Here is a 24,829-nt window from a genome sequence, read left to right as displayed (position 1 = left end):
CCCATGCTAGTGAAATACACATCTCTAAAGTTTAATGAGACACACAGCTCTTCTTATCTTCAAGTGACTGATGTGTATCCTGCTGGCTCCTTATAGAAGCGGCAACCCCAGTCATAATGGGACTCCCTGTTTTGATGAACAAAAATTTGTGGCTTGTAGTTACAACTGTTTATATGCACCCATCTCCTCCTCTTTCCTGTCTTTCACCAATATTCCAGGCGGAACCATTTTGAACTCCCAGGGAGACGACTTTCTGCGCAAAGACTGCAAGTTCCTGCTGCTAGAGAAAGAGAATGCCCCAGCAAAGAAGGAGATGGAGCTCTTAGTCATGACCAAGGATAGTGGCAAAGTCTTTAGTGCCTCTTCCACTGGGCTTAATGGAGGTAATTTTTCTTCCTTGGGATGTGTGACTAGCATATGGGTCTGCTGAGAACAGAAAAATGGAGAGGGGGAATATGAATCAGAAACATCCCCTGCAAGGGACTTTGATGTAGCTGAAGTGAGAACAGTGTGGCTGGAGTATGTATAATAAGAACAGCCCTATGCATGCAGCCAGATGAACTCTGCCAGTATAGGGTCTTGTCTATCTATGGAGTTGAGAGTTCAGGATGCTACGCCTGTATGCCACCCATGAATCTCTGGCAGGCATTTAGCCTTTAACCACATCAGCAGCATCTAGGCCTAGCGTTTTTTGCCTTTGAAGCTCCAGGGTGTGCCCTGGGACATTTCTCAAAGCTTGGGATTTCAAGAACTTCAAAAGCAACAGGTAGATCAGCAGCTGGCTTAAACTGGCAGAGAGCTGTTGTTGCTACTTAATAAGAACCATGTTTTTAGACTCCGAGAAAAGAATTGGCCTGGTTGAACTCCAATTGTGATGTTTTCAGTTGCATTTCATTCCCATTCAGGATCCTTTGCAGAAGACACCTTGAAGAAAGAAAAGCAGGGGCTTTCCTCTTATGTGGCAGATACTGGCCTGAAATCAGATGCAAATGGTACGGGTTTTTGCTTGTGGCAATACAAGAGAACTACCTCCTGCTGCCTCCATTAACACCTTCTCCCTGCAAATCCATGCTCCAAGTTTGGTGTTGTATGGAAAGACTGTTAAATCTTCTTTTATTGTTACAGGAGGATTGAAATCAGCGCCAACAAGGGACAAAGAAACATATGCAGGTAAGCGGTGCTATTCATACTTTCACTGGAGGGAGCATCAAAGCACAGCATACAAAAAGCTGTTATCCTCGAGCATGTTGAATGATCTCTGCATGATGACATCGAAGGAAGGTCATGTTTAGAAGGCTGTAATGAGCAAAGCACATGCCACAGAAAGTGTTACCTGTGATTTTATTGTGGATGATTGGCCAGTTGTGGCACTTCTTAACTGCTGGAGAAAATGAGCTAGCTGACAGCAGAGTGCATCTGCTATCGGTATAGATTTGTGGGGAGGAGAGGGATCAAACCATTCTGGCTATTGCTGTTACTTACAGCTCAGAACTGTAGAACAAATAGACCCCAGAGCAATTGTGTTTTTGCAGCAGTTATTTTAAAAAGCGCTGACTGCTGTACTCTGTTGGAATTCCCATTGGGAAGCTGTCTACAGCTTCCACAGGGATTAGAGTAACACCCAGTGTTCACAGAGTGAAATGTAAAGATTTTTCTCCATTACCCTTTGTATAATGGATCTGACCTTGTAATCCTTATTCTCAAGATATTCTTGACTCTGAAATTAAGGAGCTACTTACCATTTAATTGCCTCTTCCAGAAATACGAAATGGTGATGCAGGCGGTGCAATTGGATCAGCACCGTCCTGGTGTCCCTGTGGTTCCTGCTGTAGCTGGTGGAAATGGCTTCTGGGTTTGCTGCTGGCATGGTTGCTTCTCCTTGGATTACTCTTTGGACTCATTGCTCTGGGTAAGAAATGACTACTAAAACTAGCCTGGGTCACTGGCCTCTGTGCATTTAAATTTGAGACTGAACAGAATCCCACCTCTATGGATCCCTGTCCAGAAAGATTGCTGCTAAGGTGAGAGAAGGGTAAGATACAGAGATAGGGTCTTCCTTCTGTTGGCAGGATTGAGTTTTATATGGAAGAACAAAATGTTCTGTGGGGCAGAAAGAAGCCAAGTGAATTGTAACTCGCTACCAGAGGAGTACATTCAGTACTCAGAATTGTGACCACCACCAAAATATTACAAATGGACAAAGAACGAATAAGGAATATAAACCTTCTATAAGAGATTATATACTTCTGGGGAGAGAAGGGTAGGGAAACTCCTGAGATGTCTTCTCTTCAGAGACTAACACATTCCAAAGCTATCATTGAAACTCCAGATTTCCTTGCTAAAAAAAGAGTTGCAAATATATCCTGCTAAATTCATTGTCCATAGCTGTCACGGTGTTGCCTTGTCACCGCTATTAGAAATTGGTATTTCAGGCACATGCCTGCATCAACAGTTTCACTAGTGTTTTACTTTAACCTTCCAGCGGAAGAAGTGAGAAAGCTGAAATCTCGTGTGGACAACCTGGAAAAAATAAATCACAGCTTCCTGACAGTTAACCAAGGGAATCCATATTTAGAAAAAGACGTTTCTAAAGTGGACTTTCTTCATGGTGTGGCACCATCTTCAACCTTCCCTTTTGAAAATGAAGAATCAGTTTGGTTGATGGTGAAGAGCAGACTGAACAAGGAAATAGAACGAGGTGAGCAGTGTAAATACTGTGATGGTGCATTGGACCAGATTATTTAAAGGGAAATGAATGAGTTTTATTTCCTGAGGGCCAAAAGACAATGACCTCTGGATTGCAATGCAATCTTTCAAAAACAGAGCCCTCACCTGTCCTCACAGATAAGCTTTGCTGGGGCACAGGATGCTGCCACTGATGCTGGTGCTGCATCCATCAAAGCTAACAGGATGAGAAAAAAGGAAATTGGGAATGCCATCCTGCACGAGAATGTGTTGTTTGCTGAAGCGAGTTTTCCATTTTGAAAGAACTGCACACATAAAATTGAATCCACAGCTTATTGTGCTACTTTTAGTAGCAAGGGAAAATATTATTTACTTTTGTTTTGATGGAAGCAGGCTAAGAAGTGAGGAGTCTACATTCTTCCAGCTTCAGAAGTTTCATGTAATTCCAAGGAGTTCAAGGGCTGGCAAAGGGCAAATTTCTCAAGGAAACTCCCATTGTTTTTCAGCCTGTGCTGTCTGCTGCTTCAAAATCCAGTTAGAGGAATCTTTGTATGCAAAGCAATTAGCTATTTTGTTGTGTAATGCAGTCTAACACCACCTTCACTTCCTGTTGCAGGCTACTTCAGAGGGGAGAGAGGAGAACCTGGGATGAAAGGTATAGCCTTACAGTCTTTCTCTTCCCTTGTCCTATTACTTGGTTCTAGCAATGCTCAAGTTTGGAATGGATGTTGCCACTAGGGCTAGGGGAACTTGGCAGTGAGAAAATTGATACTGGTTTATACTTAAAGAATATGAAGCTGGTTTGCCATTTAAACTGTAGGGGGACCTGTTTCATGCAGAATTAATACAAAAAAAAAAAAACAATCACGCAATGCATTATAGAGTGTTGAAAGGCCAGATCTTGTATGTCACTACTGTGATGGGCCTGGTCCTGCACTGTGCAGTTGTGAAGTGTCCTTGTTCATCCAAAACTTGTTCATGTTTTATTGAAGGCTAGAGAACAACTAGAAAAACAACAACAAAATGAGAAATATCTCCAGGATTTCTCCTGATTTTATTTTATTTTCCCTTTTTCTCAGGTGACATGGGATTGCAAGGTCCTAAAGGTGAGTCTGGAGTTTCTTGCTGTCTCTGGTTCTGTGGCAGCCTGCCATAGGACCTGGCATATATGTATAGCCTATGTGAATGTTTATTACTTCTGAAGTTAGACATGGAAACATGCATCCGATGGTTCAGATATTCTTGTGATTATCTTCAATTTTCCTGGCAAAGGCAGTTTTAGAGATCACAATTGGAGAGAGATCAATTGTCACTTTGAATCTTGGAACTTCCTTTATCTGGTTGACGGTCATTCCTGAAATGAAACCATACCTGGCTTAATCACAGAGTGCTTGAGAGAATTTCATGCAGCGTGAATAATTCAATCTATTGCATAAATACGAAGGATGCAGTCTGGCGTTGCTGGGAAGGTAGAACTTCTAAACACACCAAGAACATAAATTCCTTTTTACATGGGGGCGAGGATTAGTCAGTGTGAAAAACAGTGAAAACCTTTTCCTAACTGACCTATTGCTTTCTTCCTGTAGGGGATCGAGGGCTTCCCGGTGTCCCAGGTGAGCAATAGCACAATTCCCCTCTGAGGGGTGAACTCTTAGTGACATTACCACTGACAAGAACAAATTTTGCACTAGAAATCTAGCTCAAAGTGATTTTTCTGAAGAGTCAGTATTTAGAAGGTAGATTTAGTCCCTTGATTAATGCCTTGATGCTGAGCTACAGATACTTGGTTATAAGCAAAGTCTCAGCCTGACTTCCGTATGGTTGAACATGTCTAATCTGTGAGTGTGAAGATCCCAGGCTACCTTTGAAAGTGTTCCACATTTATGTGAATACTTGGTACAGTGTTCTCGTGCTCTTATATGTATTGGGTTCTTCTAAAGAGATCCCTGTTCGAGTACCCACGTTGCAAGTAGTATATCCTTTACCAGCTGCTGAGTCCCTTAGGTTGTTACACTAATTTGCAGGTTATTAATTCACAGTACACAGGTAAGGATTGTGAACATTTTTTGTGTTTTTCTTTCCAGGCATTCCTGGTCCAGTAGGGCACCAAGGACCAGAAGGACCAAAAGGACAGAAGGGCAGCATGGGTAAGCATATGTATCAATGCTGAGTCTCTCACAGTAGATTGATAGTTGACAGGGGAATTACAGACGTCAGCTGGCTGTGATCGTTACCTTCCACCATGGAAGTAGGCATGGATCCTGCTTGCCCACTGCCAACTGTAAAGACAACTATTCTAACAAGGCTTTTGTTTTCTATAGGTGATCCTGGCATGGAAGGTCCCATGGGACAGAGAGGTCGAGAAGGGCTACCAGGACCTCGAGGAGAGCCTGGACCACCTGGATTTGGAGAAAAAGGAGATAGAGGTAGGAACTAGGTTTCCAATTTTTTTTTTGATAAAACAGAGATAGACAAAAAGTGGAGTTTAGTCCTGAGTTTTCAGTTACTTCATGAATTTGATTTTGATTATTCAAATCTAAATTTCATTTTTAGATGTTTCCCAGAATGGACAAATCTGTCCTAAAGGGTTTTTGTGTCAAGCTTGCAAAGGACAAATAAGGCTTTTTTGTTTTGTTTTGTTTTATTGCATTTCACAGTCAAGTCTGAGTTTGGGAGAACCAGAACCACTTAGTATCAAGGTCATCATCTTCCCAAAGCTTGGAAATTTATCTTGCTCATCCTAAAGCCCAGTGAGATGGGATTTTTTTCTTGTACAGTGCATGTTTATTTGTGTGTTTTTGACTGACCAGCAGATTACCCTGAAGATTATTCATGACTCTTGCCAGAATAGAGAATAATGGAAGACAGGGGGATGGAAAAATGATATCACAGTTGTATTCTATGGGATCTATTTATGTTCCTATTCTGCAGGTGCTGCAGGTCCTCCAGGGCCACCTGGTCCCCCGGGTTCTGCTGGCCTTAAAGGTAAGTATCAAGATAGACAGAGAGAGCCTAGCAGATTAACCAGGTGCTCCATGAGGAGGAAATGTACTCTCTAAAATTCTTACTTCATTTGTGTTGCACTGCAGTTATCAGAAAAGTGGCTCAATAGTCCTCATTTTAACTAAAATTGACTTTTGTAAGTACACATAATGTTCAGAGCAATAAACTCCTGGAGGTTTTTAGGGAGGGTGGGGGGGTCAGCAGAGAGGTTTCCTGAAACATCAATCTCCAAGATGTATTACATTTCCAGCTGTTTTTATTCTGTTTTCAGAAATAATAAATTCCATATCCCTAATGGGCTGTTCATGACATTACAGCTTTACAGTCCACGTAACTGGGATCAAAAGAATTAATCGTACCTGAACCATAGATCCCAACATCCCAGCAAAGATAGAAGGTTTTAATCTCTTTTCCTTACTTTAAAGAAAAGCACTTTGTATGTGTTATAAGAATTAAGCTTATAGATTCAATATCCTGATTTTCAAGAGGCCATAATGCCAATTCTAGGGTCTGGGGACATTCTGATCTGCTAAACACCTACTTGATTATGGATGCTGTTGAGCAAACCTGAAGAGGTTTGTTCATTTTCTGATTGTGGTGCTACTGAAAGAAAATTTATGTTCCTTATTCATAGGTCCGATAGGTTCTCCAGGCCCTCAAGGTCCTCCAGGTGAGTGCTGCCTTTATTTGCTATGGCATCTTATAGAGTAGAGAGAAAAGGAGCAATACCTTCTCTTGTCTTCTGTAGTGTTGAGTGGGATGAATTAACTCCCTCACCTCATTTTTCTTCAGGTCCTCCTGGCCTTCAAGGATTTAGAGGAGAAGCAGGTCTCCCAGGTGCTAAAGGTAAACTTCCCTTCATCTGTGCAGTTACAGTGGTAGTAGCTGATGTTCTTCTCCAGCAGTACTCTGAGCAACAGACTTGACCTGAGCATGGCACACTGAGATGTAAGAGGCAGAGAAAAACATAAGGGGGAGGGGAAGGGGAAGAGTATCAGACTTAGTGATTACAAGCAAATATTGAGAAACAGAAGAGACAGGTAATAGAAAAGTCTGAATGAGGATTAGTTGAGATCTGGGTGCTATAATGATGGATGGAGCTATAATAAAGAAAAGGAAGTTGCAGTTTGAGTTTCTTGGATATGGAGTTCCTGTATTTCCCTGTGAATTTCCTTGGTACCTGAAATTCCTTTCCCTTCTGACTTGTTACTACCTATCCGTGTATCTTTCAGGTGAGAAAGGAGCTATTGGATCCCCAGGACCCAAAGGTATATCAATCAATTAAATCTTATATGACTCTTATTTAGGTTCCTTCAGATATGGATATTGTTCATGGGAGTTAGCTGTATTCTTCTTTGTCTTCTTATTTTGTGCTCTGGTCAGAGAGCAGACTTGTTCTCTGATGGAAACATTTCACAATGAAGCAATCTCACAGAGTCCTTCCTTTTTGTACTGCAGGTGATCAGGGTGAGAAAGGAGCTCGTGGAATGACAGGTCAGTAGTTTGTATTCTTGAAGTATCAGCTTGTAAAATATACATGTGCATTGTTTTAATTATATATATATATATATACACTTAATATATATTATATATATTATATATATATTTAATATAAAATATATATAATATATATTTATTATTTTATATATATATATATATATAAAATAGTATATATAAAATATATATAAAAAAATAAAAAATATATATAAAATAATATATATATAGTCCAGAGAATGCTAGATAGCTTTCTGAAAAATTATAAAGATGTTACTGGTTATAGGAGTTTTATTTTTGTACCTGAGTTCTTATCAAATAGATCCTATCCTTGGTAGCGATTTTATTTTTGGTGGATGGAAATTCTCCCTCATATGCCATGCATTCGCTTCCCTTGAGCATTTCTAATCTCCAGAGAAGTCATGAATCATAAACTTTGAACATCCTATCAGTGCTTTTTTCAATTGCAAAGCACCAAGTATTACTGGCAGTCATAAATTATATCTTCACCAAGATTTGATTCATTTTTATGTCATCTAATTACAGGTGAACAAGGCTCAAGAGGCATACCTGGTCCTCCAGGAGAGCCAGGGGCTAAAGGACCTGCAGGTGTGTAACAGAAAATAGCTGGGTTTTTGGCCACTGTAATTTCTACTATTCATCTGTTTTTATGAGTCCAAATGAGGGAAGAGCTTGGGAGTGGAGTCATTGATAGTGATCACCAATCTTCTCTCTAAATAGCTAAAATTAATCTGTATGCTCAAAAAGTTGTCCTTACACTTTCAAGTGAACCTTTTCAGGATCTTCAGTAACTACAGCTAAGGCTTTATTCAAATGCAATGAGATTTATTGTGTTTAAGGCTGTACTCTGCATAGTAGGGGGACAGGGCAACTGTGGTACTATTTCCCCAGTCCCTAATAATCTGTTTTCTTTGAACAGGACAAGCTGGCCGTGATGGACAGCCAGGTGAAAAAGGTAAGAGATTCCTCTGAGGTAGAAGAGCAAATACCTTCTGACATGGCTGGTGGCTGATTTGTAAAAGGAGTGGAAGAAGATGGCAGTAAATTTATGCTGCAGGATATGTCTCACTGTCTCAGAAAAACTATATAAGATCAACCTTGTAAGCATGGAAATACAACATATAATGGAGCTGGCTGTAAATCTGATAGAATTATTCTTGCTATACAACTCTTTTCTGTTCATCTCCAAGTACATGATGCTGAAACTGTCCACTTGGCTATGAGATACAATAGATAGAGTGCTGCAGGTGATGAAGTTTTGAATGAATTGGTAGATTATAAATCTGTGAATTACATGTCATTAACATGATTATATTTCTAGGTGAACCAGGTCTCATGGGAATGCCAGGAGCCCGAGGCCCTCCAGGTCCTTCTGGAGATGCAGGAGAGCCAGGTAAAAGCATACAGAGAACAAAAACAATGTTTTCTTGGTCAGGAATCCACCTCTGTCAAAAATTTCTGGTCTTATTTTGAAATTAATGCTGGCGGAGGACCTCTGTAGTGTAAGAAAGCAATGAAAATAAAATACAAAGGGAATCTGAGACCATTTGTGATCTCAGGATTGTGCACACTGCAAACAAGAATTTCAGCTGCTAGAAGCCAACATTCAGTTTATATACCAGGTGCTAAGCTGACTTGCACCATTAGTGTGCTGTGATTTTAAGCAAATGTAATCTCGCCTTTTCTTCCTTCTACCCAACATTTGTTTGAAAAATTGTTTTAAAATCCTTGGTTTTTTGCCTTTTTTTCCCACCTAGGTCTCACAGGACCCCAAGGACCACCAGGTAGGCTTCTCACCGTGTTCCAGATTTTTGTCAGTGATGCACTTTGGTATGGACTCAAAAAAAAATTAATAATAATAATAAAAAAAATCTAATTTTCCCTCTCTACAACTCAGGGCTTCCAAAGTAATGTCCTGAGGTTTCTGCATTGATTAGATTCTGCAATTCCGCATTGATTCTGCATTGAGATAGATTTTATGGTTGGTGCATAAGTTTTGAGGAATGCAGAGCCTTGGAGCATGTGTTTAGTTTCCTGTATATCACTGAAAAATCCTTGTAATTAGCAGCAGAAACAGAGGAGTGAGGGGGGGTTGTAGTAGAGATGGAAAAAAGAATGTGACGTTCCACAGGCAGAATAGTCGGGGGGGGCCAGATCACCAGGAAATTTATCCAGGAGCCTCTAAAAAGGGAGCAGTATCTGTGAGAAGTTACAAGCAAACCTAGGGAATAGTGAAAGATGGGAAGCTCCTACTTGTGCCCAAGGACACTCCCAGCTCAGTCCACCATGAATTCCTCTGCCTTGTGAAGTAGGCACAACCTGCTTACAAATGCTGAAAGCCAGATTCTGGAGCAGGAAATGCCTTCTATAAATCTATTAGTGAAGCTCACTGGAGTATATGAATAAAACCGAACAAACAATGTTTCTACTAATTATTTTAAATTGTTCTTCTTCCTAATTTTAGGACTTCCAGGCAACCCAGGCAGGCCAGGGGCTAAAGGTGGGTATTGTTTCTTCCTTAATACTTGTTTTCTTTCTAAGCACTTCATTTTAGAGAGGATTATCTGTTCTGTTGACCAGTCTCTGAATCAACAGTGGCATCTAGTGGCTTTAGGAAAGGAAGGTTTGTGGAACAAGCAATAGCCAGAACCTCCCTGACCAAACATGAAATGCAGGATGTCTGCTGAGGCACTCAGCATAGCTCTGGAAGAGAAAATCTTAGCAAAATCTGTTCTACCTTGGATGTTTGAGTATGATGTGTGGTAACTGCAATGGAAGTTGTGCACCTGCCTCTGATAACTCTAGGCCTGTTGTCTATTCTGGCAGATATGGTGCTTGGAAAGATCAGAGAGAATCTGAATGATCTCTGGATTAAGCAGGCTCTTTTACTTCCTCCATGACCTTCTAATAATATGATTTCTTAGATGAGAGATCAAGGGCAAAGAGAATAGAAATCACATGTTTAATAAGAGAGATAAGACAATATAATTGAGCTAGTGACAGATCTTTCCCAAAAATGAAGTTCACATTTATCTCTTCCTTTTCTTAGGAGAACCTGGAGCTCCAGGCAAAGTCATAAGTGCTGGTACGTACTGCTGTGAGAGTTCAAACACTTCCACTTTTGGACAATTTTCTGTTTTTTGTTATCCCCTCCAAATTAATTTTGACTGTGTGCCAGACCCATACTGGCAGCTCTCAGTTTTGGGAGAACACACATACTACAGATTGTCAAATCATTCCTTGAGAACAGATTTGTTACATGTTTGCAGCGTGTGTGTGTATTTGCATGTGTACAAGTGTCTGTATTTGTGTTTCAGAGGGTTCATCAACTATTGCTCTGCCAGGCCCACCAGGTCCTCCAGGACCAATGGGCCCCACTGGACCTCCTGGTGTTCCAGGTAAGGAAGCTGCTCCTCTGCAGAGTTTTTTCTTGCAGGCACCTTGCATTGCTGTGTATCCAGTTTTTAATTTAATATGTAATGTTTGTTGTCTCTTCCACACTAACCTGTCTGGGAGGCAAGACTGCTCAAGCAGTCTAGATACTCATGGTTCTCACCCTTCCCTGCAGAAAGACCAATATCTCAGGCAGAGTTAGGGAGGCAGTTACAAAGGAGTGGGGCGAAGGGAGGGCTGAAAGATGAAAAAATAGGGAACCCTGTTGGTTTTTTTTTGATCTGATGAATACCAGCTAGAGAGAGGTCAAATTCAGCAACTCAATGCAAACTTTATTGCTTCTCAGGAAAAGAAGCTTATGTCTGATTTCTTTCCTTGCATTAGAATTGAAGTCAGTATGTGTTTTCCAGTCTTACCTTTGATCTCAAGACAACAGAAATCCCACTGGGCTTTGATTTTCATGGCATTTCTGTGCCTCTCCCAGCTGTATAGTTGGAACTAATCCTGGAGCTGGTTTGGTAGATCAAGACTTTGCAACAGACAGTGCAAGAGGAGGGTTCAGTCTGTTGCATTTCTGCTGTGGTCAGTGCTATTCTGGTAATTTCCCCAGTCCAAGAGGCACTGAGCATATCAATTGCTGGAGGATGGATAATAAGCTTCTTTTCCAGAGCTTCAAGTAATACATGATGAGATGCTGATGAGTTCATATCCCCATAGCAATTCTATTAATTGAGCAAATAAATAATTATATTTTCTGTTCTTATAAAAGACCTATTGATTCTCTTCTGCTACTATAAAATACAGCCAGGAAAACCTAATACAATCTTTTTTTTCTTTTTTCTTTTAAAAAAAAAAACAACTTTGAAACCAGGTCCTGTTGGGCCAGCTGGTCTCCCTGGACAACAAGGTACCATTCTCTATCAGGCCTGATTTTGCTCCTTATGGAAATGGAATTCACAAGTTTTCTTTTGTTTCTAGTCTCTAAGCCGTTGGCACAATCTCGCTCCCTTTTGTTTGCGGCTTTCTTCCTTTCAGTTCATTTTACTGCATTATTGGGCTTAATTAATCTTTTAAAGAATTTCCATTCTTCCTTTTTTTTTTTCGTTTCTAGGAGAAGGGGGGGAATAGTAAGAAAACCAATGTGATGTGAAAGCTGAAAATGTTCGGGTTTTTTTCCTCTTGTTATTTTTTCTGGAGGCTGGCATTTCTATTGTACTTCTCAGCTGCAGTTGCCTTCCTGTAATAGGGGTATAGCTTGGCTGGATGCTTCCTACTGTTTAGAGAAGTGCAAGAACAAACTAGAGTGAAATTGGTAATAATGTCATTGAAACCACTGTCAATTAGATAGACATCTGTTTGGAAAGGCCTGAGCAGAGCTGACTCTCCTAAGAGCTCTTAGCTATTTTTCTATGATCCTGTTAGAGCAAATTGTATAGTCATTTCCACATTTGAGGCCAGCATCCCTCAGACTCAGAGGCTGAATTCAGGCTCCCAGTTCACATAAGCAAAGTTTGAACCCATTGTTAGGGGGAGGAGGAGTGGATACAAAGTGTCAGCTTCTCTCTGTTAACTAATTTGCTTTCTCCTCTTCTCTTATAAAAAGGTCCACGGGGTGAGAAGGGATCTGCAGGTGAAGCTGTGATAGAAACTATCAGGACAGAAGTTTCATCACTAGCATCTCAGAGTAAGTAGGCCTGGCTTTCTACTCCTTTTCTTTTCTTGGACAGGTGCTGGATGTCTTGGTGCCTGCTTACAGCTAACAGGAGGTGCATCTGCCTCATTGCCCTCAGCAGGCCATAGGGCAAGTGTGTGTGCATGTGTTTGGTGGTGGGATGCTACCATGGCGGGACACATACCTCCTCTTCTGCCCTGCTTCTCATCTGTGCATCCCAAAGTACTTTCAAAACTAACTAGGTGGTACCAGGCTCAGGACATAAATAGGAAACCAGTAGGGCCTCAGTTTAGCCTTTTGGTCACCATGTTTGCACAGGGCAGTTCCCTATGTTGGATGAACACAGAGCCATCTGTAAGTGGAGAACAAGTTTAAAAGAGCATGTTAATCTGAAGAACAGGGAAGGAAGGAAATAAGAATATCTCAGCAAGTTAGAGGGTGAATTCACAGGAGAACAAATGCTATTTCAAGATGGTAATTAGTAGAGCAGAGCAGAATAGAATAGTTTAGCAGTGTCCTGAGCAAAGTGCCAGCTTGCTCTGTGCAGTCCTAGATATGTGATGCACTTAAAATCAGTGCTCCTAGGGTCTAGGGACTCTGTAAGTGTGCAAAAGAGGCAGGGCAAAGAAGGGCATAAAGCCATAAATGGTATTTGCCAAATAGCCATCTTTGTGCACCAGAATGAGGTCATATAAATCCCAGACTGTGCTTCTGTACTATCCCATCCCTCATGCAGTTTTGGACCTCTGCATCACTGAGCTTTAAGTTTGTGCCTCCATGTAAAGGTGAAGATCCATTTCTAATAATAACATGGTGCAGATACTTGTTAAATGATAGATGTGTAATTGCCTCCTTTCTTCTCTCCTTGAAAGTTTTTTCTCTCTTTCTCTACCCTTTGAGTCTGAGTTTTTTTTGCTCACTCCCCCAGCACCTGTTGCCTTCTAGAGAGATTACCTCCCATTTTTTTCAATATGCTTCCAGACTGCTCAGCACTGTATTTTGCTTTCTGTCCCAAGCCCCATATTGGTAACCAGACATCCCTCCTTTCCTATCTCTGCTTCAACTTTGGCTTAGGTCATCCAGGTCCTACCTGAGTCAACTGTTCACTGTAAGAACTTCTATCAGCAACACAACAACTGTCTCCATAACAGCATTAGCTTCACAACAACAATTTTTCCTTTTTTTGTGTTTCACTTGCGCAGTGCTGGGAGATATACAAGGGCGAGCAGGACCACCAGGTCCCCCTGGACCACCAGGTATGTAATGTAGTGGAGATCAGTGTGTAAGCAGGGACACACCACCACCTCAGCACACTTCTGGGCTGTGCATTTGGCTCTGTAAATACCCTACAACAATCATGTTTATTTCATTGTCAGGTGAATCTGTGCAGGGACTTCCTGGGCCTCGTGGTCCCCCAGGTAAGAGCTTGTTTCTCTGAAACAACCCTGGAAAGTGGGTGGTTTTTTCAGTTCCTCTGTCCTGTGCTTTGCAGAATGTCATGTAACAATCTTGGACATGTTGGAAATTGTTAGGACTGACTATAATGGAAGTGGAATCTCCCATAGTGATGGGTTCTTACTAATGCAGTTTCACAGCAGTAAGATGCTGCCCAAGGGATGAGATTTGCTTTGGACAAGATTTGCTAGACAGACTAGTGAGTCATAAAGGGAAGATGCTCAGTGTGCTCGTATCCCCATAGGACGCAACGAAATAATTTTGTATTTAATTCTTGTACGGCCTTAGTTTCCATCTGGAGACAGATGTAGCAGCACTGATCACGAGGAACACATCCTTACACCACTTCCTGTAGCAAAATGGTAATTTTACCTTACACGGCCAGAAGAGAATACTGCAGGAAGGCATGAGATAGGAGCATAACCCCATTCCTTGCTCTCTAGTCAGTAGCAAAGGGGAATGAGTGAGATTATGAACTTTCCCTGTCAGGTGAAGCAGAGGCCATCTGGGATAGGCACACTGCACCACAAAGAAACAAGTTTCTCTGTCCTACATTTGGTGATAGCAGATGATAATGAAAAAAAACTAACAAGGATGGATAGGTATGCATGGAAAAAACAATGATACTATGCTATACCTGGAAATATTTGAGTTATGTCCATAGCTGGAGGTGGAACAGTTCTGATGTATTTACTCGTGTTACTGAACCTTTTTCTTCCTGAAATCTATTTGTGTCTCTCTTTCATAGGATTGCCAGGACCTTCAGGCCCACCAGGGAGACCAGGATCTTCCATGTCCACCTCAGGTAGCCTCCTCAGATTCATTCACTTCCTTGTGCCCTGAGAATGTCCTGTTGTTTTGGTTCCAGTCTGTCCTTGGTTATGAACAGATGGAGCCAAAGGAAACTTGTATCATGTCGTGGTGGTTGTAATAAAGAAATGTTTTTGTTTTAATTACAGAAACATTTGTCTCTGGCCCACCCGGTCCACCAGGTCCACCAGGCCCGAAGGGAGACCAAGGTGAGTCCCACTGCCTTACTGGGTGGGTGACAACAACACAGACTGAAAAGAAGGAAGGAAGCACTTGGAGGCAGAAACTCTCCTGCCTTTCTGCGGCTATAAGAATGATTGCTAAGTAGGACTCCTGTCTGCTTCCATAAAAAAAAAAAAGGCATTTTCAAAGAAATCTGTTAGTCTATAGTGCTGGTTTCAAGACAGTTGCTCTCTTCAGATCCCAAATTTCTGTCATGTCATATTTGCCATTAAAGGAGATCAGTGAGGAACAATCTTTTTTAAAAATACAACATGGAGTTGGTAGTCAGTGTAAGGAGGTGGCCCTGTTAAGCTTAGCTCAGCTCTTTCCTGGCAGGAAGAAGTGGGATCTACTCCCTTTACCCACTCTGCCTTGTAAATTGAAGGCCATGAGAGTATTCTGCAGTGTGGGCTGAGATGCTGTTGCAAGTCAGAGCCAAAAAAAAAGCTAACAGTGTGCCTCTACTTCCTTGTTCACAGGTGAACCAGGTCCACGAGGATTCACAGGTAAGGAAGCTTCCAGGGTTTGTTGTTGAGGTGCAGTGTAGTTTTGTATATGACACCTCTTCCTTTTGTGTCCCATGCAGGTGAACCAGGTGAACCTGGCCTTCCAGGATTCTCTTCCCATGGTCAGTCCGTACCCTTTTTTCTCATTTAAATTGTCTATAAGCTGAAGCCAGAGGCAAAATCTAACTCAGTTTTGGTGGAGCCAGAACTTTCTCCAAACGGTTTGTACCTTTGAATTTCTGACTCTCCTTTGCAATTGACAGGTGGCACAGTCACCATGCAGGGACCTCCAGGCCCACCAGGCCCACCAGGACCTAAAGGTGAAGTTAAAATCTACCTTCTTTCTGTGTTAGTGGCCTCACACAGCCGTGTCTGGTTAAAACTGAAGGAGGGAGCAACCTAGCCTTTAGAGGATTAAAGCTATTCCCACCCTTGCCTTTTCAGGCACCACAGAAGCATGGCAAATGAGTTTCTTCAAGTACATGGCCCTGGGTGGCTGCCGTGGCCTCTTCTGCTTTTCCCCAACAACAAGCTGTTAATCCAATTTAGTCATTGGTTATTGCGAGGGCTAGGTGGTTGCCTGTCTGGTGACACATAGCTCAGCTGTTTTACAAACCAGGTCTAGAGGATGCAGTGATGCTTACAAATAATTGTCTGTCTCCCTCACTCTGGTTTCCAGGTGATGCAGGTGTCCCAGGCGCTCCTGGCATCCCAGGAACATCTCGAGGTGAGAGGCTGTCATTGCTCTAATACTATCAGGAAATGCTGACATTGCTGGTGGAGATGTACAAAAAATTCCTTTGAGTTTTATGAAAATGTGGATGTAAATTTAATGCTGATTGGATTTGTGTACAAAACCTTAAAGAACATGAGGTGTCTCTACGCTGTGGTGACAGGAGTCATGCAGGGTCCACTTTTACACCTTGCTGTGGAGACCAGATAGCAGGTCCATAAGCTGGTTTTCCACGTGCCAGATGGGATTAGAAGCAGTGGGGTTAACCTAAAGAGTTTGAGTGCTTTTTAGATCTCTATCCATATTTCTGCAGAGCATTGCATTTAGTGCACAGAGTGCGCTATCTATCTGTCTGAAGCCAGGGAGGTTTCTGGGCTCAGCCCTGCAAAGTTGAGTAGGCTGAATTGATAATATGCCAAATGAATTGAAAATGTTAGACTGCTTAATAGTCCATGTTTAGACTATGTTTGGAGATAGAAGGACTCTATAGTTCATTCCCAAAACTCTTCCCAGAAGAGGGAAGGGCTCACTGCAAGCATCCATTAGCATTTCTTGGTCTAATGCAGACATGCCAGAAACTTTCCTTGCAATATTTTCTGTAGGTGGATCCAGACAAATCCAGGGACCCCCAGGTCCTCCTGGGCCACCTGGTCCTCCTGGCCCAGGTGGAAGTTCCTCTCAAGAGATTCAGCATTATGTCACTGATTACCTGAAAAGTGAGTATAACTTGATTTTTGTTGAATATTATGGAGTGCCATTGCCTACTATAGCCTCTGCAGAACTGACTTTCATTGGCCCTGATTTTTCCCTAAGGGAAAAGAGTTTAGTAGTTGTCTATCTGGCCATCATCTTCACCTAATGATGTGGGCATATCTTGGACTTCCCTTGTAGGTGATAATGTAAGGCATTATTTGACTGGTGCTCAAGGTCCTCCAGGCCCTCCAGGCCCACCTGGAATCCTCACCACTGCAGATGGGAAGAACTTTGATTTTGCAGAGCTGGCTACCCGTGTTATGAGCTATATGACAAGTAAGCATCATTTTCCTGTGCTGGTAAACTCTGTGAGTATCAGGCAACACTCTCTGCTAAGTTTGTACAAGAAGATAGAATATGAGGACAGACAACACTCTAAGTTGCAGCTCCTCGGGCCCGTCTTTTGCATGTCTTGGCCCAGGACTTCACACAGCTGAAGTGATCTCTGAACCTTTAGATTAACTAATAGTTGCTGTTTAAGTAGTTTCACATTAAACATTAGCTGTTAGAATCTTTAATGTCCCCATGTCCCAGGTACAAGTGGCTGTATTTGGTTTTATATGTGGTGTCAGATTTCTAGTGCTGTCTTCTCTTCTTGGAGCACTCCTAAAGTAGATGAAATTCCTAATGCTTTTGGAAGCAGCTTAGAATCTTGGAGCAGAGATCATGCTGCTGTGGAAATGGCCGTGCTATGTGAAACTGCAACTGATTTGTGTTGTCCTGCATGGGAAGCCCATTTTACTAGCTAAACTGGATTAATTCAGCTTTCCTTTATTCCTCCTCTACCCCTCTTCACTTTCTATCTTCTCTTGATTTTGCCTAACATAAAACCTTTTCATTCCCCCAGGCTCTTCAGATCATTATCAGTCATTTGCCAGTTCAGTGTCAACTACATCTGTTTTGTACCAAGAACTTTTGAACATGCTGCAGAGTAAGTGACCATGAAGAGAAATGTGGAGATGTGGGTAAAGCATCCCATCAGTTGCCTGTCCTTTCCTTCTTGTCTCCCATTGTGATTACCAGCAGCTGCTTTGAAAGGCAAAGGCCTGCCATAGGTGCTGCACAGTGAACCGCAATGTCTCCTTCCAAGTCCTTTGGAGACAAATTTATGTGTCTTATATTGTTGAGTTTGCATGCTTTCCAAAGTTATACTTGTTCACTTGGTTTGCTTTTTGTACCCACTGCTGTAACTGCAGTTTCCTACTCTCTTTGACTCTCTAGGTGGCATCTGTCTACATCCTTCTTCTAAAGGAATTCCCAGTGTTTTTTCCCAGTCTCCCACTAATGCCTGGGGCTTCATTTTCCAACTCCCCCAGTCTCTTAAGGTTCCCATCTCTTTTTGCCCACCCCAAAGTCTTACTATGTCTTTGTTTTTAAGATGGGCAGCATACCCAGCCCTATATTCTTTCCTACACACTTTGCAGTTGTGGGCTTATACCATATGGAGGGCAGATGACACTCAGAAAGGGAGGGGAAGGGTGAAGGGAGCTTTGCACTTATAGATTCAGATGATTTCTCTAGTGTGCTGGGTCTCAGCTCTCAGACTGGGAAGTCCTCACACTTGATTTTTTTTTTTTAAGCAGCTGGATAGTCTTTAAAATATCTCTTTTATTTGCAGGAGAAGAAATTCGTCAGTATCTAGTTGGACCTCAGGGCCCACCAGGACCTCCTGGACCAGGAGTAGATGGAATGTCTCTGTCACTGGATTATGATGAGTTGACCAGACGGTTTATTAACTACTTGACAAGTAATTGTCTTTATTAGTGTGCTTTTTTTCTCTGTTCCTTTGGAAGCTGACAAAAAAGCTTGTGGCGTTAGTGAAAGATCTTCTCCTGTTGACTGAGTGAATCCCTAAATACAGAGACCTCCTCACAGGGGTTGCGATAGACTTCTAAAAGAACAAAGATGTCCTGCATCTAACATATTATGCACAGACACTAGAAGTGAGTTTTGCCTTGCTAAAAACTGATCATAGGGACATCACCTCGCCTTAGCCAACTTAGAAGTCCCGTCAATGCCTTTTTAACTCTGAGAGGTTAACTTCAAAGTGAAACAAATTCCACCTCTGTGCTTCATTTTCTTGACTGTAAAGGGATGAATATGGCATTTAAGAACCATTGGGCAGAAAGGAGTCTGGAGCATCCTCTACAAGAGTGCTAAGATGTCAAATCCTGATAGTGGCAACTGCCTGCTTGAAGAAGCAGCCTGGTCCATGCTCAGTCTCCCTGAACCACTACCAGATTCCATCAATGAACTGCTCCAAAGATGATGGGCATTTGCTCTTTGACTCTGAAAGAAGGAAAATGCTGTTTAACAGCAGCACCCCCAACAGCTTAAGCAGAAAAACTGCATTTTATCAGCAGTGACATTTCATTAAATCAAATCACAAAGATGCAGAATTTTGCAACAGAGCTATTTGCGGATAGGCAGGCACAGGGAAAGCAGCACGTATGTCTGGCTCCACAGATGAACTGCATGTCCTGGCAGGTTTAATGTTGGAGGTTCATGAAACATGCTGAGCTCTTGCTAAGAATAGAGGAAGAAGCCTGATGCCTGCCTATCTGTGTATACCTTTGTATTTGGATTAAGGGGCAAACTTTAACTCCCAAAAAGAAAATGGCTTAAGCTTTGCTTCTTAGCACAGATGGCTGATGCAGAAGGCTCTCCTGCATTGCCTGCAAGCGAGCCCTCAGCTTGTCTGTCCACATTACAACACAGCCTGTTGTGATGCTGTTGGATATGTTTGATTTTGCAGGTTCTGGTATGAGCATTGGACTCCCTGGACCTCCTGGGCCTCCGGGATCACCAGGCATATCTTACAGTGAACTGACAGCATACCTGAGAAGTAAGCCAACTTCTTGATCCCTGATACAGGTTCCTACACACTCACAGGATCTTTTTACAGGCTTTTTAGTGCCACCATCCTTTATCTGCAAATGCCTCATTTCTAAGTGTAGAACTTCCCCCTTGGGCTGTCACCACAGATAACCCTCTGTAAATCTCCAGCGATCACAGCTGCCTTGGGAGCAGCACTGTGCTCTGCTAGGACAGTGAGTGGCTGCAGACAGATCCTGAGATCTTGTGGAGAGTGGTAGCATACAAGAGCTTCTTATGTCACTTTTTAAAAGTAGTTCCATATTTGAAAATATGGACTTTGACACTCTGTGGGGTCTTCTGACTTCCATGTATGACATCTCAATTCAAGGAAGTGAGGTATGCTAGGAAGGCTGTGCTAGGAACTAGGGAGAAAAAAATTTCACGCTTGGTTTTAGTTGGTGTTATCTGTATTGTCAGGAAAGTTCATCAGGATTGCAGTGGTTTTGATAACATCTTCTCTTTCCTTGTGTCTTGCAGACTCTGAATTCAGTGGTCTTGTTGGACCCCCTGGGCCTGCAGGGCCCCCAGGACCTCCAGGGATCCCTGGATCATCTGGCACCTCTCTGGAGGACATCTCTGCTTACTTACAAAGTAAAGCACCTGCTTTTATCACAGCTGGCAGGGAGATTTTGATTGAAGGTGCTGGAGGGACTGGGCCTGAGATTTAGCTTACTAGGGCCTGTGACTGCTCAGTGGGAACAAGGTCACTTAAAATCTCATCAATGTCAGCTGGAAAGGGCTGGAAGTTGGGGTTGGAGCCTTTAAACTTTTAAGATTCCTAGCCAAGTATCCTGGTTATATCAGTGTTCCAAATCGTGACATTTTCCTTCTCCCTGGTGAAAGGGGCCTTTCCCCCCTATCCCCTTCTGGTTGTGCTTGAAACCACTACACCATGCAATGTCCTTGTTCTCTCACTCTCAAAATCATTCTTTTCTCTTTATTTCTCAAGGTGTTGGATACTCTTCCATCTCTGGCATCCAGGGCCCACCTGGCCCTCCTGGCCCTCCGGGGCCACCAGGCTTCTCAGGAACCGGCCTCCTGTCCTACGCTGACATCACCAACAGTGATGAGTTCAGGAGTGAGCTGATCCAGTACCTGAAGAGTAAGGAAACACTGTCCATCCCTTTTGCACATGTCCCTAGCCATGCTTTGCCTTGTGTAGACTGCTGGCTCTGCTGCAGCTGAGACAGCCTTTCCTGAAGAAGTGATGGAGCAACACTTCATTCCTACAGGCTTACTGCATATCCCAGTACTCACCTTACAGGCTGTAGAGAGACCACAGTTCACTCTGTAGGCAGATTTCCTCTCAGTCCAACCGCAAGACCAAAGTCCATGTTGTGAGCCTAAAGGAACAAGCACTGTGCAGTTAAAAATGACCTGTACTGAGCAGTGAGTTGTTAGTGAGGTCGTTTGCAGACCTTTGCTATTGGAAAAGTGATCTCTTTGGTGAACATCTTCCTACAGACCATATGATGATGTGAAATTTGGAGGGCAACGGTAAGCCAGTTGTAAGCACCATCAGTCTGGGCTTTCGTGTTGGCAAGTCATCCAGGGGAGCCTCTCAACAGCAAGAGATTGGGCTACTTCTGGGAGACTGGTCACAGAATGCTGCTCAGCAGAGGTGCTGTGCTTGGCCTGAGAGAAGTGCACCCCTCTGCAATCATTGCGCAGGTTTCTGCAGTGAGGCACCCAAAACTGTGGGGAGAGATGGGGGCAGAGGAGGATGTCAGGCCTCAGTTTTCCCATCTGTAGAGATTCAGGTTGATTTATGTGCCTGTTGCCTGATGCATGGTAGTGGATGAGGGTTACTGCAGCGATTGTCAGGAGAATTTCACACTCGTCTTCATTCAGATTGTAGCACGTGATATCTGTGGAGCCTGGGGTCTCTGGTCCTCTTAGTCCTCTTAGTGCCTCTTGTATTTTTGCAGGTGATGAAGTTCGAAGCTACATCTCCGGGCCCCCTGGGCCCCCTGGGCCACGGGGACCACCAGGACCCAAAGGAGATAGTGGTTTGGTGGCTGGGTCTATGTCTTCATTATACCACGATTCACTGGCTTCTGAGCGGTTGCATGGAGGATCCATGGGTGCTGAGGGATCCCATGGGGGATCACTTGGCACAGGGAGCTCTTACAGCAGCTCCATGAGCAGCAGCATGTCATCATACAGTGCCTCCATGGGCAACGATGGCTCTTACGGTGCGTCCATGGGCAGTGATGGGTCGTTTGATGGGCTGCTGACAGCTGAGGAGTCACACAGGAGATCAGCAGGTCCAGGCAGATCTTATAGCCACTCCTTTACTGGATCCCTGGATTACAGTGAGCTGGCTCGACATGTGTCAGAGAACCTACAAAGTGAGTGTGATGCTTTTTTTTTCCTGGACCTTCCTCTTTTGGTATACAACTTCCAGCTCCCTATGCATGCTGTTACCTGTTCACTTCCCTTACATTGTAAGGGTAACTTCCTGCTCCTTGTAGTTTTCCCTTACTCTCTCCTGCCCTACCATCTAGCACCAACTCCTTTTGAGTGATGTCTTTATTTCTTCAGACCAAGGTATTCTCCAGGACTTGATGTCTTACACTGGACAGGGGCCCCCAGGCCCTCCAGGACCTCCTGGACCTCCTGGAATAAGCAGAGTCTTTGCAGCCTATGGTAATGTCACTGAGGACCTCATGGACTTCTTCAGAAGTAAGTGACATGTTGACCTGATGTTTCTGGCTCATGCATGTGAGGTCTCTCCAGCCTCTTGTGGAGCCAATGATTCTTTCACTTTTGCATGCCACAAAAGTACAGTCAAGATGCAAAGTTGGAGGCAGATCCCTCTTCCTCCTTTTCTGGGGATGTGTAGTCTCATCATTATGAAGGACATCAAGTTTTCCCACTGCATGCAGAAAATTCACCCCAAATCCTTAAGGCCACTGAGCTTACAGCCCCTGTGGCTCATTTTAAGCTGGTTGTACTGGCACATGTACAGCAGAAAAAGAGAGCTACTCACTGCTCTCAAAGTCCCCCTAAGCAGGGACCAGCTTCAGCACAGGTGATAGGCAGGATGCTTGGGCTGGGTGGCAGAGCAGTGCTGGTGAGATGAGATCCCAGCCTGCACCAGGTCTGTTGGGAATGAAAATATTTGAAAAACTGCTCCTGCTGTCTAATCTCATTTAACCTAGAGCAGTGTCCTTCCAGTGTGACTCACTGCTTCTCTAAATGAACACACAGTCTTTGCGGGTGGTTTATCTACTCACTCATGCTCTGTTTTCCTCTCCAGCACACGGTACTGTCCGGGGACCACCTGGTGAGAAAGGAGAGCAGGGTTATCCTGGCCCCAAAGGTAAGGCTTGCCATCCTTTCCCCCTCAAGCCCTATGATGCCAGTAACTTCTTGCTGCCCAGGAAGCAGCACTGTGACCAAAGGGATGGTTGGAACCAGGCTGCTCTAAAGGTCAGAGCCTCCATGTAGTGAAGGCGGTGCCTTTACGATCTCAGCCTGAGCAGCTGCCTAATTTGGTCTTCCTTACACAGACCTATCTCAATCACGTTTGTAGACAAACTTCTTTTTCTCATTCCTTCAGGTGACCCTGGGCCGATGGGCCCACCAGGACGCCATGGGCCCAGGGGACCAAAAGGAGAGAAAGGCGAGAAAGGTATGGACATCTGCCATCCCCAGGGGAGAGCTGGGTTAGGGCTTGAAGTGTTCCCTGGACACCAGCCCCTCTGTGGGAAATGCTGACACAGCATGGGTTGATTTTCTTGGTTGTTTTATGGAGTAGTGTTTTTTGTCTCGTTTTTTTCTCTACATGAATTCTTCAAATAGCCCTCCTTTTGACTTTCTCCTTGTCCACAGGTGAACAAGTGTATGGTGGCAGAAGGAAAAGAAGAAGTGTTGGGGTTTAAGGGAAGAGCAAAGTCAGTTCTGTACCAGGCAGCATCCCTAGCAGCTCAGAGATTTCGTGTGGATCTTCACTGCCTTACTGCTAAAATGTCCTTGCCAGTCAGCTAAGTACTTAGACATGATAGTTCAGTGTTTCTGCTGAGATCTGAATGGCTCTTTTACATATGTTCAGTGTTGCTCTAGTGTGGATGTTTCCTCCTGTTGCAAATGTGTGGCCCCTGAGCCTATCCAGGTTTGTGTTTTTGTGCTGAGAAGGGCTTCCTACCCCTCTCAGTCCAGTCTTGTATTATTTCGAGCTATATAAAAACTTGTTTTAAACAACAAGCCATACGGAAAGAAAAAAAAAAAAAGTCCTCCCCATACCAAACAAGTGGTAAGAGTCAGACCAAAAGCCCTGCAGGAAGTGCCAGGACTGAGCTTCCTGAGCACATCACTACGCTGGCTGTAGTCAGGCAGGGGCTGGTGCATCAGGTGGTGATGGCACTGAGCAGGGTCTGGCTGAGGCTGGGAGTGCTTTCAGATCTGTGAGGTAAGCACTTTTTGTCACCCCCCTTTGACTCATTTTGGAAAGTGGTTCCCTTCCACCTCAATTTTTCAGTGCTTTGGCACTCAACATGTATTAACCTCGCTCCCAAGCCTGATTCCTTTGTCAAAGTCCTGTTACAGAGAGGCTGTGGCAGCACACAGGGCACAGCTCATGCAAATACTCTGCAGGGAGTGTGGGCCTCTTGTGCTGTGCAGCACAGCCTGCTGTGACATGCACACGGACAGAACTGAAGCACTTTTCTTAAATGTAATTTGTTGACTTTTAAAAAACATTTTTGCATTCTATTTTTGAAACATTAGGAAAAACTTGTTAATGTAAACATCCCAATTAAAGTGCGTTTTATACTCCAAGTTTGCCTATTGGTATTACAGCAAAGTCTGTACCAGAGTCACTGTGATTGTGGGCAGACATGCTGTGGGGTTTGAGTGGCTAATGGTGGTAGTTGCCCTTCATTCTCATCACCAGTATGTGACCAAGCAGCCAGTTCTTGGGATCTCTGGTTTCCAGTCTTCAAGAGGGTATGGAACAAGGTTCTATACAAACCTGGTTGGTTTTCAAAGTATACAGCAGCTTGCAGTGTTGGCCCATTAAACTTGTGTCCTTCTGGGTGACTCATACTTTTTACCTGGCTCTCTGAGGCATTTTCTTTCAAATCTATCTTAAAAACAACCACAGAAAAAAAACTCACCTAAAGTCATGTTTAAGTGCAGCAGCTCTGCTCCCGTGTCTCAAGCAATGCCAGAGCTACTCAGCCTGCTGTGATGTGCAAGCCA

At 43.4% G+C, this 24,829-nt stretch overlaps 1 protein-coding gene across 1 annotated transcript in view; it reads left to right on the top strand.

Annotated features, from left to right (window-relative positions):
• Positions 1–24,406, top strand: part of COL17A1 (collagen type XVII alpha 1 chain) — a 36,182-nt gene extending 11,776 nt beyond the window's left edge. Inside the window, exons 13-56 of the mRNA XM_010714675.4 lie at positions 219–383; positions 906–992; positions 1,126–1,170; positions 1,760–1,909; positions 2,483–2,698; positions 3,302–3,340; positions 3,765–3,791; positions 4,272–4,298; positions 4,770–4,832; positions 5,007–5,111; positions 5,617–5,670; positions 6,323–6,358; positions 6,481–6,534; positions 6,921–6,956; positions 7,147–7,182; positions 7,729–7,791; positions 8,123–8,158; positions 8,525–8,596; positions 8,961–8,987; positions 9,668–9,703; positions 10,253–10,288; positions 10,521–10,601; positions 11,468–11,503; positions 12,200–12,280; positions 13,471–13,524; positions 13,645–13,686; positions 14,472–14,528; positions 14,683–14,742; positions 15,235–15,261; positions 15,342–15,383; positions 15,525–15,581; positions 15,941–15,988; positions 16,597–16,710; positions 16,886–17,023; positions 17,595–17,678; positions 18,366–18,494; positions 19,503–19,592; positions 20,102–20,215; positions 20,574–20,726; positions 21,553–21,975; positions 22,169–22,309; positions 22,887–22,949; positions 23,190–23,261; positions 23,462–24,406. Coding sequence (XP_010712977.2) covers positions 219–383; positions 906–992; positions 1,126–1,170; positions 1,760–1,909; positions 2,483–2,698; positions 3,302–3,340; positions 3,765–3,791; positions 4,272–4,298; positions 4,770–4,832; positions 5,007–5,111; positions 5,617–5,670; positions 6,323–6,358; positions 6,481–6,534; positions 6,921–6,956; positions 7,147–7,182; positions 7,729–7,791; positions 8,123–8,158; positions 8,525–8,596; positions 8,961–8,987; positions 9,668–9,703; positions 10,253–10,288; positions 10,521–10,601; positions 11,468–11,503; positions 12,200–12,280; positions 13,471–13,524; positions 13,645–13,686; positions 14,472–14,528; positions 14,683–14,742; positions 15,235–15,261; positions 15,342–15,383; positions 15,525–15,581; positions 15,941–15,988; positions 16,597–16,710; positions 16,886–17,023; positions 17,595–17,678; positions 18,366–18,494; positions 19,503–19,592; positions 20,102–20,215; positions 20,574–20,726; positions 21,553–21,975; positions 22,169–22,309; positions 22,887–22,949; positions 23,190–23,261; positions 23,462–23,511 — 3,566 coding nt within the window. The 3' untranslated portion in view covers positions 23,512–24,406. The remainder of the gene's footprint in view (positions 1–218; positions 384–905; positions 993–1,125; positions 1,171–1,759; positions 1,910–2,482; positions 2,699–3,301; positions 3,341–3,764; positions 3,792–4,271; positions 4,299–4,769; positions 4,833–5,006; positions 5,112–5,616; positions 5,671–6,322; positions 6,359–6,480; positions 6,535–6,920; positions 6,957–7,146; positions 7,183–7,728; positions 7,792–8,122; positions 8,159–8,524; positions 8,597–8,960; positions 8,988–9,667; positions 9,704–10,252; positions 10,289–10,520; positions 10,602–11,467; positions 11,504–12,199; positions 12,281–13,470; positions 13,525–13,644; positions 13,687–14,471; positions 14,529–14,682; positions 14,743–15,234; positions 15,262–15,341; positions 15,384–15,524; positions 15,582–15,940; positions 15,989–16,596; positions 16,711–16,885; positions 17,024–17,594; positions 17,679–18,365; positions 18,495–19,502; positions 19,593–20,101; positions 20,216–20,573; positions 20,727–21,552; positions 21,976–22,168; positions 22,310–22,886; positions 22,950–23,189; positions 23,262–23,461) is intronic.
• The last annotated feature ends 423 nt before the right edge of the window (positions 24,407–24,829 follow it).

The sequence above is a fragment of the Meleagris gallopavo genome, chromosome 8 (assembly GCF_905368555.1).
Source record: "Meleagris gallopavo chromosome 8, MGAL_WU_HG_1.1, whole genome shotgun sequence".
NCBI classification, from domain to species: domain Eukaryota; kingdom Metazoa; phylum Chordata; class Aves; order Galliformes; family Phasianidae; genus Meleagris; species Meleagris gallopavo.
This window is presented reverse-complemented; position numbering and strand designations above follow the sequence as displayed.